At 42.5% G+C, this 12631-nt stretch overlaps 1 protein-coding gene across 1 annotated transcript in view; it reads left to right on the top strand.

The window, feature by feature from the left end:
- PDGFRA (platelet derived growth factor receptor alpha) overlaps window positions 1–12631 on the top strand; it is a 34466-nt gene that overhangs the window by 7631 nt on the left and 14204 nt on the right. Inside the window, exons 2-12 of the mRNA XM_071432378.1 lie at window positions 25–85; window positions 1348–1662; window positions 4392–4655; window positions 5322–5452; window positions 6748–6919; window positions 7022–7211; window positions 7712–7827; window positions 8302–8428; window positions 8930–9123; window positions 9582–9676; window positions 9786–9918. Coding sequence (XP_071288479.1) covers window positions 37–85; window positions 1348–1662; window positions 4392–4655; window positions 5322–5452; window positions 6748–6919; window positions 7022–7211; window positions 7712–7827; window positions 8302–8428; window positions 8930–9123; window positions 9582–9676; window positions 9786–9918 — 1786 coding nt within the window. The 5' untranslated portion in view covers window positions 25–36. The remainder of the gene's footprint in view (window positions 1–24; window positions 86–1347; window positions 1663–4391; window positions 4656–5321; window positions 5453–6747; window positions 6920–7021; window positions 7212–7711; window positions 7828–8301; window positions 8429–8929; window positions 9124–9581; window positions 9677–9785; window positions 9919–12631) is intronic.

Here is a 12631-nt window from a genome sequence, read left to right as displayed (position 1 = left end):
CTTGCCTTCTCCTTTCTGTTTCAGCTGTTGGCAGCTATGGGTACTTACCCACAGGCATTCCTGATCCTGGGATGTTTTCTCACAGGTAATGTTCCTCAATCCTCTAAGCTTCTCTATCCCAATTCTTCATAAACCCATGTTTACACTCGCTTTCATTCTGCCCACAATAACGAATGCCACATGCTTGCCAGCTGTTTTTTCTGCTTTTTCCCCCCGGTAGGCTATGTCAAGACCTTCTGAGAAGGCAGTACTTTCAGTGGCCCCTGTGGCCGCTCTGTCTCTCCTGAGCTGCCGCAGCCTCCCCCCGAGCGGTGCGGGTGTGCGAGCGCACTGCACTGCGCCTGGGTGGGCTCCCTGCATCCTCCCCCGCCCAGCATCTCGGCTTTGCTGCACCAGCGGGGATGGCAGGGCAGGGCTGGCTGGGCCACAGCCTGCCAAATATAGAAAGGGCCCCTAGAGCAAGGTAACTCTGGGCAGGAGTGGAAAATGATTTCAAAGACGGTCTGGATTCCTGGTGCCGGTTTATTGCAGAGAGTGCCAACTTCACTCAGTGGGCCTAGGTGCTTGTTTATTGTACAGGTCATTTGGTAGACTGAAACCACAAACATATTTCCTTGGTGAGTTCCTCTTTTTGTAGGGTTTGGATCCTCTAATTTTCCTTCTGAGAGTTGGACCTGCACCAACCCACCTGCAAATTAGCTAGACTTGCAAATCTGAGCCTGTAACTGGAGATTGCATCTGGAAACCAGTTCCATCTACAACATCTAGTTCAGTGAATTGCAGTTTTATTTGGCTACAAGCCTTCTGCACATTTTGGCTAGAGGTAGACCTGATGTACAAGCTCCTGCTCTGGCCCTTTGCAGAAACCGAAGTCAGATGTAAAATGCAGGTTTTAGTCTTGGGAAGTGGTTTCCAAATTTCAGCTATGAGCTTGTTTGAAAGCTGACAGGACTGCTGGTTTCGTGAGCACGGCTGTAAGAAGGTGTGAAATGCCTGTGACTCAGCAGCCAGGGTGTGGAATTCGCTGGTCTGCAGCAGAGCTGTGTACAGCTTAGGGCTGGAAAGCTGTGGCGTGGATTGGGAGCTATCTCTGACTTCACCTCTGTCTTTCACCTCTTGATTTGACAAACAGAAGTCAGCAAGCAAACACTTAACATTTCAAAGGAAAGCCATTTGCTATTCCTCGGGCAAAGCTTTGGCTTTTAACAAGGGCAAATTTCCTGGGACATCAGCAGGTCTGAAGCAGTCAGAAAAGAAAGCTATTCTGACCCTCTCTGCTTCCTTTCACCTCCCTGTGCTGAGGCTGTTTTGTGTATTGACGTGCTGTTTATTTGTGTCTTTTTGCAGGACCATTCCTAACATTTTGCCAGCTTCCTCTGCCAACTATTGTTCCCAATAGGAATGAAATGGTGGTACAGCTGTATTCCAATTTCACACTCAAGTGCTCTGGAGACAGCGAAGTGAGCTGGCAGTACCCAGTGACCGAGGGAAACCACAGGATAGACATCAGACACGAAGAGAACAACAGCGGCCTCTTCGTGACAGTGCTGGAAGTAGGGAATGCCTCGGCCGCCCACACGGGCCTGTATGTCTGCTACTATAACCACACACAGGTGGAGGATGGCGAGGTGGAAGGCAAGGACATCTACATCTATGTGCCTGGTAAGCGGGGGATGCCACAGCTCTGCCTGGGGCTTGGGGTGGGAGAGGTGAACTAGGGATGTTCAGAAGAGGTGTGGTGCTGGTGGCAATTTACTGTCCGAGGAAGAGAAATAACCCCAGGGTTAAATCATGTATAAATCAAGGCCAGCCCCTGTAAATCTATGGATATGTTCTTCTTTCTTTCTATTGGTTTTCACTCTTTGATAAGAGTTTGAGTTCTCGAGAAGAGTGATGAACTTTAGAGCTGAGGTCTTCTGACCACCAGGGGGCTGGAAAGCAGACCTTGGTGGCCAGGTCAGCTCATCTGTGGGAGTATGTCCAGCCTTCAGGCTTGCCTGGCTCCCATATGGGGATTAACAGAAATTCCAGGCTTTTCAGGGGGCACTTGGGTGGCTATCTTGGGATGTGTACTGACAAAACCAATGTATGTACTGACCAAACCGAAGTATGATACTAAAGCTGCTGCCAGATGAGGAAGGCCATATCCTGTTCTTGACCTGAATTAGGCTTTAACTAAGAGCTGGAAAAAGCTCATGTGTGGACAGGGCCTGGGAAGTGTAAAGCATTGGAGATGTCCTAGAGGTGACTGTCAGAGGGAGGGGAAAGAAGTGTTCTTGCTGGCCAGTCTGACACAAGATTAAACACATAGTGCTACTGTGCAGTGCCCTGTAATTTTCAAAGCAAACACAGCCTTCCCAGGCCCTGCGTTGCATTTCTCTTTAGTGGTGAAAAAACTGTTGGACTCAGAAGAAATGGCACCCCTTCTTTTTGGAAGTGCCTATTTCCAGCTTTGCCCTCCCACCCCCTTGTTCTGACTGGAAATCAGCTTAAGGGCTTTCCACAATCTCTCTGGGATGAGAATCTTTATTGTCATAGCTGAGATAGGCACCAAAGGCTGAGCCACGACTGACTGCTCCTGTAAAGCCCTGTCTGGATGTTTCCTCAGCACTGGCAGGGCTTCAGGGGGTGAGGGTCACAACTGCAGGGCCAGAAGAGATCAAGCCACTGGATTTGCAGCAAATATATTGAACAGGGAACAAAAGAGTGGAGAAGAGATTGCAGATCATCCTGTGAAACTGCAGCACGTTCTGAAGGAGTGATGTCTGCAATGGCAAGGAAGATTCTGGAAGAGCAAAAAGCCAAGAGGCAATAAAAGGACTTGTTTTAAGGGCTATTTTGCAGTGGCATTAAGTTTCTGCTGTTGACAGTGTGTGATTCAAGGACAGTGATCCTTCCAAGGCTTTCTCTCCATTTGCCACACCAAACGTAAAGTGTCTGCCTTCATTCTTGAAGCAAGATATTTCAGCAGAGCAGGATACTGCCAGCTTTGGCACATATATCTCAATATCCAAGCAGCTCTAACCAAATTGCCAGAAGATGTTGTTTATGTTAAGCAGTCATGCAATTCACCCAGTGGAGGAATATAAAGGCAAGAGCTGGAAGATTTCTTCAAGAGGACTTTTTGGTTTGGTTTTTGAAAGCCTCGAGACATCAGCCTACCAGATTTGCAGGGCAGAGACACCCTGTAATTTTTTCCACTTGCTAACCATCAAGATGTCATAAAGGCAGAAACATATCCTTTTCTCCAAATTACAGAGAATGTCTCTGTTTCCACTATAAACTTTGTCTTTACAATTGCTTTTCCTGCAATGAATTAGGAGGGCAATGGGTGGCAGCAACCCACTTTAGCCAGGGAGGATTATGTTGGGACTTCACACAATATCCTATTTTCACTAACAGCACATAGAAACCAAACTAGGTGAATCTTGTTTCTGTTTTAAATTACAGTGGGAAAATGAATACATGGAGTTGGCAGCATTTTTGGGATGGAGCGCTGTGTTTGGAATATTGCTACAAAGAGCCTGCCAGTGCAGCAGAAAGTCTATTGTTGGAGGGATTTGGATTGCTATTTATTAAATTTTATTATAAAGCTTTGCACAGAAGCTTCAGGCTAGCAGGGATTATTTGTTTATTCTGAATGGCCAAATGGAGACCATTTGAGGCCTATGCTTTTTATGCATAATGTTATGCAATTATGTTTTAAACTCAGACTTTGGATTGGCTGGGTAGCAAAGTTGGCATGTGTTTTGTTGACTTTAAAAGAAATAAAACTACCAGGTTCTTGTTTGCTTTTTTTCCTACTTGAATACTGTATTTTGAAAACCACATGCTGTGACCATAATTAACTATGTCTCATAACTGTAATGTTGGACATGTTAGAAATACATGAAGATAAGTACCTTGAACTATTTTTGATGAAATGTGGCTTTAGTGGTGTTCAACATAAACAACATGAGACTGACTTCAACTTGTTTTTTTTTTACTTGGAAAGTGTTTGGAATTTTTATTTTATTTTATTTTCATTTTACCCCCTGCTTATATATTGGTTAGAAAAAAAGGTGAAAAAAATCTAACTTAAAATCATGTGAGTTGTGGATAATAACACAACATTTTGGGGAGGGGACCTTTTTCATTTTGCATCCTGAATTGTCACAAAGGAACCTAAGACCTTTCCTGTTTTGTCCTTAGGAGAAATGTTTCATCACACATCACATCAAGTAGCTAAAATGAGATACCACATGAAATTAGCAAACCTTACCTGCAATATCTGAAAAAGAGGGAGAATGAACTGTGCAAGTTTCACTTATAAGTGGTCACTGATATGCAATTCTTGTACATGCCCTTGCTGCAAACCAGACAGTGTAAGATTGCCTCTTGTTTTTTTACAGACCCAGACATGCCTTTTGTTCCTTCTATACCAGAAGACCAGTTCATCCTGGTAGAAGAAGGTGATCCTGCAGTTATCCCTTGTCGGACAAGTGACCCAGAGGCTCAAGTGACTTTAGTTAACAGTTTAGACAAGTCTGTGCATGCTTTATATGACACCAAACAAGGCTTCATAGGGAATTTTCTTGCGGGCTCGTACACGTGCAAAACAATGGTTAAAGGCGTGGAGTTCAAGTCTGATGAGTTCCTCATCTATATTATAAGAGGTATTTATTTCTATTCATTTTTTAAAAAATAAAAAGTGCTTGTATTCTTTCTTCACACTGTAAGAGCACCAGCATCATGGGGTTATATAGGATTTTCTCCAATTATGAGCTCCTTGCTCCTCTGGCAGTATTGCCAGTTTCTTAGTTGCAAGTTTACTTACAATTTTGATGAGAATAAGGTGTCCTTAACTTTATCAAAAAATGTTTTGTAGTCCACATATTTTGAATGTATTTGCTGAAACACAACTTAAAAGGCTGGCGTTTCCCAGTGGCTTTGAACTGTAGAACTCTGGGTAGCCTGAAAAACATATTGATTTAATTATTTTGAAAATATTTTTCCTGGCCATCAAGGAATTCTCAAAGACAGACTGATTAGCAAAATGGGAAATTGCTTTTATACCAAATGCTGTTTTACAGGGGATTTGAGATAGGAACCTCTAATTGAAATTTTATTTGTGGAACGTTTCTTTGGGGGATTGAACTGCCTGTGCAGTTCATGCTTTAAATACAAATTGTTTATATCAGTATAGATCAGCAGTACTTTTAATGAATTTTCAAGGTGATTCCTCAGTAGAGGAATTGAAATGGGAATCTTCCTTTCAAACTGCACCATGTGAAAATTACAATCTTTTAAAAATTAAATGAGATCTCTCTCTCTTCTCTTAGCTACTTCACAGCTGCCTGTTGAAATTGAAGCTCTTAAAACTGTCTACAAAACAGGCGAGACCATCGTAGTAACTTGTGTGGTCTTTGACAATGAGGTGGTTAATTTACAGTGGAATTACCCTGGGAAAGTGGTAAATATCTCCTTTTCTTTTCTTTTTTTGTAGTTATTTATTAGGCAAGCAAGTGAGGTAGTAAAATATTCTTCTCTTATCTGAATGAGGGCTGCTGAGGAGAGAAAACCAAGTAACTTCTTTTAATTTTAGGTTACCATAAAAGAAAGTCAGACCCAAAAGGTAAATTTGCTGTTAGTAACTAAGCAAAGCATGAGAAGAAGGTGAGGTATGGCTGAGGAAATAATGCTGTCTCTCAGGTCTTGTGCTGCTGCTGCAAAAAATAAATGTTGTGAAAATTGGAAGATCTAGGTATGTTGGGCATCTGAGTAGAGCTCTGCTGCAGAAGGTCTGAACCTCTAAAACAGCTCTCTTAAATCCTGGTTCTTGGGGATAACAAAGAACAATGAAGAATCAAGTCTATAATCTTAAGTTGTTCCTCATTGTGCAGATGTAAACTGAAATGATTCTTACAGTCACTGAATTTACTAATGAGAAACATCTAGTAAGAAAATCTTGTAGAACCCTGAATTTTTTTTAAACTGGTTTAACATCCTTTTGCAGTGAAAATTTTTATTCAGTGGAACTTGGCTAGGGCCAGTCCCAGGCAATTTCAGAGTATCCAATGTAAAAAGTCTGGTTGCTGAAGGAATGATGTAATTGAAGTGTACCTAGTTGTTACTCAAAATCCCACTTTTTATTTAAGTAAGTTAAGAACCCAAGAGGAAAAATTATATGAGCAAGTTTTTTCTTGTTTTCCATCTTTCACATGAGTATAGTCTCTGCTATATGCCACCTTTGAAAACTAGCCCCAGCATATTTTTGTACCAGCCCCTCATGATAACATGGTGTGTCATTTTCACCATCCCTTTACTCCCAGGAGTTTTCTCCTTGTCAATAAATTATTCTTGTTTTGAGAGTAGTCAGTACATAGCATCTATTAACTGGTTACTTTTATTCTGGTGAAGGAGATAAAAATTCATCTTAATTCATGGACATTGAGCAAAGGGGACTCAAGTGGCTTTTACATCTGAGGAAAAGGTAGTGCATAAAGAGTAAATTTCTCTGTCAAGTTGCTTACCTAAATTTTCAAAGGTGTTTTGTTTTTTGTGTTTTTTTCAAAACACAGAAGGGTGTATTTTTATAGGCACAGCTTTTCTGTTGTGGCTGAAAAAGGCATCCTTATCTGAGTAAACAAGTTTCTGCCATACAGGATTTAGATGTTTGCTCTCACTTCAGGGGAATCAAAGATCCTCGGTAATGTGCTTTCAACTCAGTTACTTAAGCAAGGCTTTTTTTCCTTCTCCAAACTACAGAAAGAAAAAGGTCAGATAAAACTTGATGATATCAAAGTGCCATCACAGAAGCTGGTTTACACCTTGACCATTCCTGAGGCATCGGTGAAAGACACAGGGGATTATGAATGTACTGCTCGGCATGCAACCAAGGAGGTTAAGGAAAATAAGAAAGTAGCCATTACAGTTCATGGTAGGGTCTGATTTCAGTGTCTAAAATTATCAACACATTGGAAAACATCATTCTTGAAAAATCTTGCATAGTGCTGTTTACACAAGGCTTTTTCATTTGCAGACAAAGGCTTTGTTCACCTGGAGCCTCAGTTCAGCCCTCTGGAAGCTGTCAATCTGCATGAAGTCAAAAACTTTGTTGTTGATGTGCAGGCTTACCCAGCACCAAAAATGTACTGGTTGAAGGATAATGTGACTCTGATTGAAAATCTTACAGAGATTGTTACTACTTCAGGAAGAGTGCAGGAAACAAGGTAAAAAACCTTCTGACCCTTACTTTGCCATGCTGACTTGAGTTCCTCCCCCAGGAAACTGGGCACTACTCCTGCTCACTCTTTACACCTCAGTTTGTTGCTTCTTCCTCAGTGGCATTTAAAAATAGTTTATTTGTTTTCTGTTCTAAAGGGCAATGCCTAATTTGCTTCTTTTTACTATCTTCATAAAATCACCTTCTTTGAGGTTCTTGAGCAAGAAACTTCTTCACTCCCTTTAACACGTCCCACACCAATAATTTCTGGCTATTTCCAGTAAAATCAGGGCTTTGTCAGGTCCCTGCAGAAAGTAACTATGGCCACTTCTTTTTCAGTTGTATATTAATAGTTATTTACCACTTGAGTAATGACTTAGTTAAAGGCATGCTAGAAATGCTAAATGTCACTATGTTATAATTGCAATATACCCAGATTATGTATTGCCCCAAAATGATTTTTTTATGCCTGCTTTAAAAATACAAACAAAACTTGCATTTCTGCAGGTTTCAGAGTATTTTAAAATTGATACGGGCCAAGGAGGAAGACAGTGGATACTATACTTTGGTTGCTGAAAATGAAGATGAGATTAGAAGATACACCTTCTCATTGCTAATACAAGGTAAGCAGCCCCAAAGCCTTGCCCACCAGAACTCCTGGCACACAGCAAAGACTTGATCCACTGACACACTGCATTGCCTGGAGCATGGATACATGAAAGGCATGAACCAGGCTGAGCAGAGGAGTGTGTGTTGGTCTCTGGAGCTTCTCTAGCCTGATCCTGGCTTTCACTTCTGCACTGGCCTTGAGCCAGAAAGAAACTTTATCCACCCAGCTAAGTGATTCCAGCTGACAGTAGGATGATAGCTCATTTAACATGACATGAAGACGTGGCACAACTGCAGCACTTCCTTCTCATTGCTCTAGCCTAGAATCCCCTCCGTGCTGCAGGAGATAAGCACCTCCTGCTTGAGTCTGTGTCTGTAGCTGTTGCTAAGGTGTTGGCCAAACGACACCTCTCCTGCTTTGAAATTTGAAGCTGGTTTTTTTTGTAATCACTGACAAATATTTTAACAAACTCCTGACTCCTTCCCAGTTCCAGCTCTGATCTCAGCCCTCGTGGATGATCACCATGGCTCTGCAGGTGGGCAGACTGTGAGATGCTTGGCAGAGGGGACCCCACTTCCCGATGTGGAATGGCTGGTTTGCAAGGACATTAAAAAGTAAGAGGAGTGGGTGTTTTCTTACCTGAAATATGACCTATATCCTCAATTATCTTAACATAATTAGTTACTGTACCATGTTTTGCTCATCAAGAGCCAGTAAGTTTCAGATAATTCTTATTTATTTTTAGAGGCACGTTGTTTGTATTTCAAGAGAGGTTGTCAGTGCCCTTCTTTTTACATCGTGTAGGACACAAAACAATGCATCAATTCAGCTTTCTCTCATAAAAGCTTTCTGTTCAGTAAGCTGACTCCAAGGGTTTCACAGTCCAGATTTGAGTAAGGATTTTGAGAAGTAGCTGTCCCTCCGTTCAGGGAGTATTTTAATTTTGAAGGAAGAAAGGTACAGGTTTTTCAGAGATGCAATCTAAAGACCCTTCTGGCCCTTAAATATGTTGTTGCCAGAAGAAATTTGCAGGGAAAGGTAATTCTTGTTCTGTTCACTCTTATTTATCCATATGTACACCCAGTGCTCATTTCCTCCATTATTCTTCCCTGCAGGTGCAACAATGACTCCTCATGGACCCTTTTGACTAACAATATCTCTGATATACACATGGAAGCCCACCTGGATGAGAAAAATATGGTGGAAAGCCAGGTGACCTTCCAGAAGGTAGAGGAAACCCTGGCTGTGCGATGTGTGGCAAGGAATGACCTTGGTGCCGTTACTCGAGAACTGAAGCTTGTGGCTCCCAGTGAGTTTGCTTTGTCCTTCTGTGCAATTACAACAGCCAGCCTGGCCCTGCTCTAACTCCCCCCAGTTCAGTCCTAATGGATAAAAATATGAATTGTTGTAGATAATAAATTAAACTGGATTTTTTTTTTCACCCCAGTATTTCTGAATATGATGATGCCTTTTACAGGTCTTTATGGTGCATCTGCTTTTTGCTTATTATGTGGTTCCATAATTCATTTTATCATTTTAATAGTACTGGCTTTGGGACATTCTTCTAGACAATCTGCATTTGGTTTTGGAACATGATGGCAGAGCAGCTCTGGGCTTGGAAAGACTTTATAGTCACCAGCCTCAGGAACTGCTCCTGCCGCTTCTGCAGCACACAGGAACTGCAATGAGAGGGGAGGTGGGTGTCTTATGTGTGTGATGTTCCTCATGGCTCAGGAAGAAAATATGGTCTATCTTTTTACTCCACAGCCTTGAGATCAGAGCTAACTGTGGCTGCTGCTGTCTTAGTGCTGTTAGTGATTGTGATAATTTCACTGATTGTCCTGGTCATCATATGGAAACAGGTATGTAGAGAAGTATTTCAATTTGGGTGCTGAGCCCTGCTGGGTTTTGATCTGCTCTAAAGTCAGGTCCAGGACTAATGCTTGGTTTTGCATTCAATGTGCTCTGCAGAAGCCCAGGTATGAGATTAGATGGAGAGTCATTGAGTCTATCAGCCCTGATGGCCACGAGTACATTTATGTGGACCCAATGCAACTGCCTTATGACTCCAGATGGGAGTTTCCTCGAGATGGGTTAGTGCTTGGTAAGTTTTCTGTGAGGGACTAGCCCCACCCTTCTTTGGGGAGAAAGACATTCAGTGACCATTCTGAGGTGTCTGCAGGATTTGCAATGGAAGTTATGGCCACAAAGTCCAGAGTCTCTGTCTGACTGTTTCTCATCAGTTCTCCTACCTGATCCTCTTCTACAGTGGCATCAGCCCTGAGGTCCCTGTGTTAATGTCTCCTGTGCCTGCACTCCTTTTCTCCTCCTGTGTGCAGTGTCCACCCTTACGTGGCTTAGGGGAGTCTCTCAGTGTTAAACACCCTTTTCAACCCTCATTTCTGCTAAGGCATCCACAAGAAGGACATAATTATTTTTTGTTTGCAAGACATTTATATAGTTACGTGCAGAGACCAAGAAAATCTGCAACTAGTTACGTAGTTTTATTAAAAATATTTTAAAAATTATTAATCTATGCCATGCACATATCAGCGCTGAGTAACTGCATATTTTTGTGGCTACTGTCCTTCTTTCTTCTTCCTTCCCCTTCTGCTTTCTTGCTTTGCTATTCCTCATTGGAATTCATGCACAATTCAGTCGTAATTATTTCCTCAAGGCTGGCCCAACCTCTCATTTATATCAATTGAAAGTGTAATGACTGTAGAAAATTTTAATACTCAATCAAGATAGTGCTTTAAACACACAAGGCTTCCCTTTCTTGGAGATATCTGTGAACCAAATTTGTATTGCAAAACACAGGAGAAGAAGATGAAATGTGTCTTTTGTTTGATGTATTTCAACAAACATACTCCCCATGTGTACTTCTTCACCATCACTGAGAAAGAGTTAATTCTTGAAAGAAGCAAGAGAAAAATTTCCAGTTCAGGAACAATATCCTTTAATTAAATTCATGTTGCTAATTGAAGACTAGAGGAGGGTGAATGTTTTATGGAATTATTTTATTACAACCCAGACTTTAATTATATGCCTAAATAGGATTTGTCAGATCTGAGTTGTTAAAGACCACCACTGTGACTTTGTCTCCCTCTGACTCATGAGCACAGCCTGCTTCAATGCCTTCTTGTTTACAAGTGTGTTCAGAAGTGTCAGTAACTTTCAAACCCAGTGCTCCATATCCTTTTGTCAATCTGGGTTGCACAACTGCTCTACTTGACACATTCACCTGCCAGCGCTTTTGAGGTATTAAATGCTTGCTGGTGAGGGGGGAGCCTCTTTTGTTTCTAGGGATGACAATTCTGATTTGTATGGATTTTCTTTTATCCAACTGGGAGATGACAGTAAAGCAATTATACCTTTAGTTCAGAGAGGCTCTGAAGCAGGTCACAAACCCATTTTGGCCCTGCCAGATGAGCATTTTCCATCCTAGCTGTGTAAGCCAGCTGGCATTTATTTGTTTTTTCTAGCCAGTAGTGCCTGGAGTGCAGTGCTGTGTTAAAGGCCAACTCTGAGCATTGGCTGGATGGAGCTTCAATTGATAAATTTGGGTTACACTGCAAATTTCCCTTTGCAATCACTGATCCACAGTATATGCAGTGCACTGCTCTTTAAAGGGCTCCTGAACCAGTGCAAGTCCAGGTGATGTGTACCAGAAGGAACAATGCAGTAATGCCATGAGCTGTTTGAGCACCACTGCCTTCTCCTGGCTCTGCTGAGAACTGGTGAGGTCCCAGCAGGACCTGGACCTCCTCATCTGGCTGACAGTGCTGAGAGCAGCACCTCTTGAGGCATGGGGTCAGAGTGCTGCTGCTCAGGATACCAGGGTGGCTGTACAGAGACAGCAGAATTGCTCTCATCACTTCCCAGCAAGCCACTTATTTGTCCTGGTGACCTTAATTAAATGAAATGCTGGTCTGACACAGAATCTGACCCTTGCCTATTTGAAAAAGGCAAGTTAAGATTCAGGTCACACAACAGTCAGAGATGTGGTATCTAATTTAATGAGTCTAGAAACTGGATGTAGATTATAAGGCTTGACACTTGTTTGGCTTTTAATATAGCCCAAGAGACTTATGGTTTCATTTGGGGTGGGTTGATTATCCCAGGCCAATTTTAGAAAAAGAAGCATCCAGCTGAGATGGCTGCATCTGGAACAAATTCACACACCCCACCCTTGTATCCTCTGAGCAGAAAAGCAGCACCTCTCTGGCAGGCACAGCAGATAAGCTCTGTGGATGGGTACAGAGGCTGAATTAGCTGCTGTTCCTCCACTAGTTTGAGGAATCTTGTGTCTGCACAGTCCCTCTGTGGTGGTGAAGCAGCACTGCTCCTCCAGTGAGCAGATCACAGCAGTGCCTTTATAGTGAAAAGTAAACTCACTCTGTAATTTTGAGCCTCAATGAAGCACTCACCAAGAATATGATGGCATTACAGATGCTCCCAGTTCTTGGGCAGTTAGCTCCCACCTGGCTCCAAATTTCAAATGCAAAAGACATGGGGCTTGGGCTACATCTGCAGAGAGGGTTGAGAAGGGGAAATAGCAGTGGTGGCTCCCTGCCATTCTGGAAGTGCTCTCACTGCCTCCACATGCACCCCAGCCCAGCAGAGGTGATGGAGAGGGAGATGTGTGCCTCGTGCTCAGCTGACAATATGGTTTTGGGGAGGAATTGGCTTGTGAAGACAAGAAGATCAAGGAGCATCAGCAGATGCCATCACATTCTGAAGGGCTGCATCCTGCCATATGGCTCCCAGACCTTCAGCTTGAAAAGTTTCAGGGGCCAAATTTCAAACTCAGGTTG

This window comes from Agelaius tricolor, unplaced genomic scaffold, assembly GCF_023055355.1.
Source record: "Agelaius tricolor isolate 1412-34295 unplaced genomic scaffold, bAgeTri1.0.p SCAF_8, whole genome shotgun sequence".
Classification (NCBI taxonomy): Eukaryota; Metazoa; Chordata; class Aves; order Passeriformes; family Icteridae; genus Agelaius; species Agelaius tricolor.
This window is presented reverse-complemented; position numbering and strand designations above follow the sequence as displayed.